General features: G+C 53.4%; 1 protein-coding gene across 1 annotated transcript in view; it reads right to left on the bottom strand.

Moving 5' to 3' along the window:
• The window catches only part of VOLCADRAFT_87503 (uncharacterized protein), a gene marked incomplete at both ends in the record, with an annotated part of 35,089 nt that extends 34,409 nt beyond the window's left edge, over positions 1-680 (bottom strand). Inside the window, 2 exons of the mRNA XM_002947098.1 lie at positions 440-502; positions 581-680. Of these exons, the coding sequence (XP_002947144.1) occupies positions 440-502; positions 581-680 (163 nt within the window). The remainder of the gene's footprint in view (positions 1-439; positions 503-580) is intronic.
• Between the last annotated feature and the right edge of the window lie 639 nt (positions 681-1,319).

The raw sequence follows: 1,319 nt of genomic DNA, 5'->3' as shown, positions 1-1,319 counted from the left end.
ACCCAGCTTTCGTTACCATTCGCCCGCACGGGCATTCCGACTTGCGGTCTGCCGCACTGTCCATGCGGCATGCACCCGGGATGGATGCGATTCGCGTGAAGCCCGCAGGCGGTGCTGACGATTCCGCCAGTGCAAGCTTAGCTCTCACACCATCAGCACTGCTGCAACAAAGCACATCTCCCACCGCGTTGACACTACCCATCAATTGTCACACGTGCCGCGCTAGCTACCGGCCTGTACGGATGCAAGGGGGGCCCGCCCTTTTTCCGGCTTCGAGGAAGCCGACACCCGACTTGTCTCGTGAACCATTACACTCGGGGACACGGCACACTCAGCGAAAGTCAAGCGCCTTGGCCGGTACAGGAGCCTATAACACAAATCTTTCGGTCAACTTTCAGGCCTGCGGTTCTTGTCAATCAGCTTCGAGTCCCTACCCTACCTTCTTTGCAAGGCTTATCATCTACTTTCTTTGTGGGAACAGGTTGGCTTGCAGGCTTTCCACCTGCGTCCGGACCGAACATGAGAGAGGCAAGGAGTGGCTACAACCAGCTCCGTTCCCACAGTAGATGAGCGAGCTTACCAGAGCCCCATAGGTCCGACAATTTTAAGGTGGCGCGCTTCTTGGAAGGCGGTGGATTAGGACGCCCTTGGTCACCTCCTGACGACTCATTGTCTGCCATCGCTGGATGTTACAGACCAGAAGCTATAAAAGCATTATGAAAAGTGTAGTTAAATATTGCAATATGAACTATGTCTGCCAAGTGTGTGGCCTTATCCTTTATATGGTCCGTCCTCTCCCCTACAGGGCCCGTACATCCTCTTATAAATCCTTAAAATCCTTACCGGAGCCACCGTAACCGGCCGGTCCGGGGGCGGCCCCGTACGGAGCGCTTCGCGCCCCAAAATCCTTACGGGAGCCACTGCAAAGTCTTACGGCCCTGACGGGGATACCGAAAAAAGGCCAAAAACTTACGGGCTCCGTACGGGTTGTCGAACCCTGGTATACATGACGTGTAGCATCAGTCCTCAGTTCACTTCTTGTAACGAACATCAGCATAGGTCCAAGCCCTCTCGCTTGGAGGGATATGCGAACAAACATCCTGATAGGTAAACTCGCACGCTACCTAGCAATCAACCTAGCACGCTACGAGCCGTTCTTGTAAGGAGCAGCATACCACCCAAAACGCTGGTGTCGGTATCGGCTGTTCCAAAAAGCTGTTCCGAGAAAAGTCAAATTACAAACTTACGCAAAATATAACATACACAAACTTAATTTTAAGCGACGGGTATGGCCGCGAATGCCGCCAAGTGCGAGGTCC

The sequence above is a fragment of the Volvox carteri genome (assembly GCF_000143455.1).
Source record: "Volvox carteri f. nagariensis unplaced genomic scaffold VOLCAscaffold_5, whole genome shotgun sequence".
NCBI lineage: Eukaryota > Viridiplantae > Chlorophyta > Chlorophyceae > Chlamydomonadales > Volvocaceae > Volvox > Volvox carteri.
This window is presented reverse-complemented; position numbering and strand designations above follow the sequence as displayed.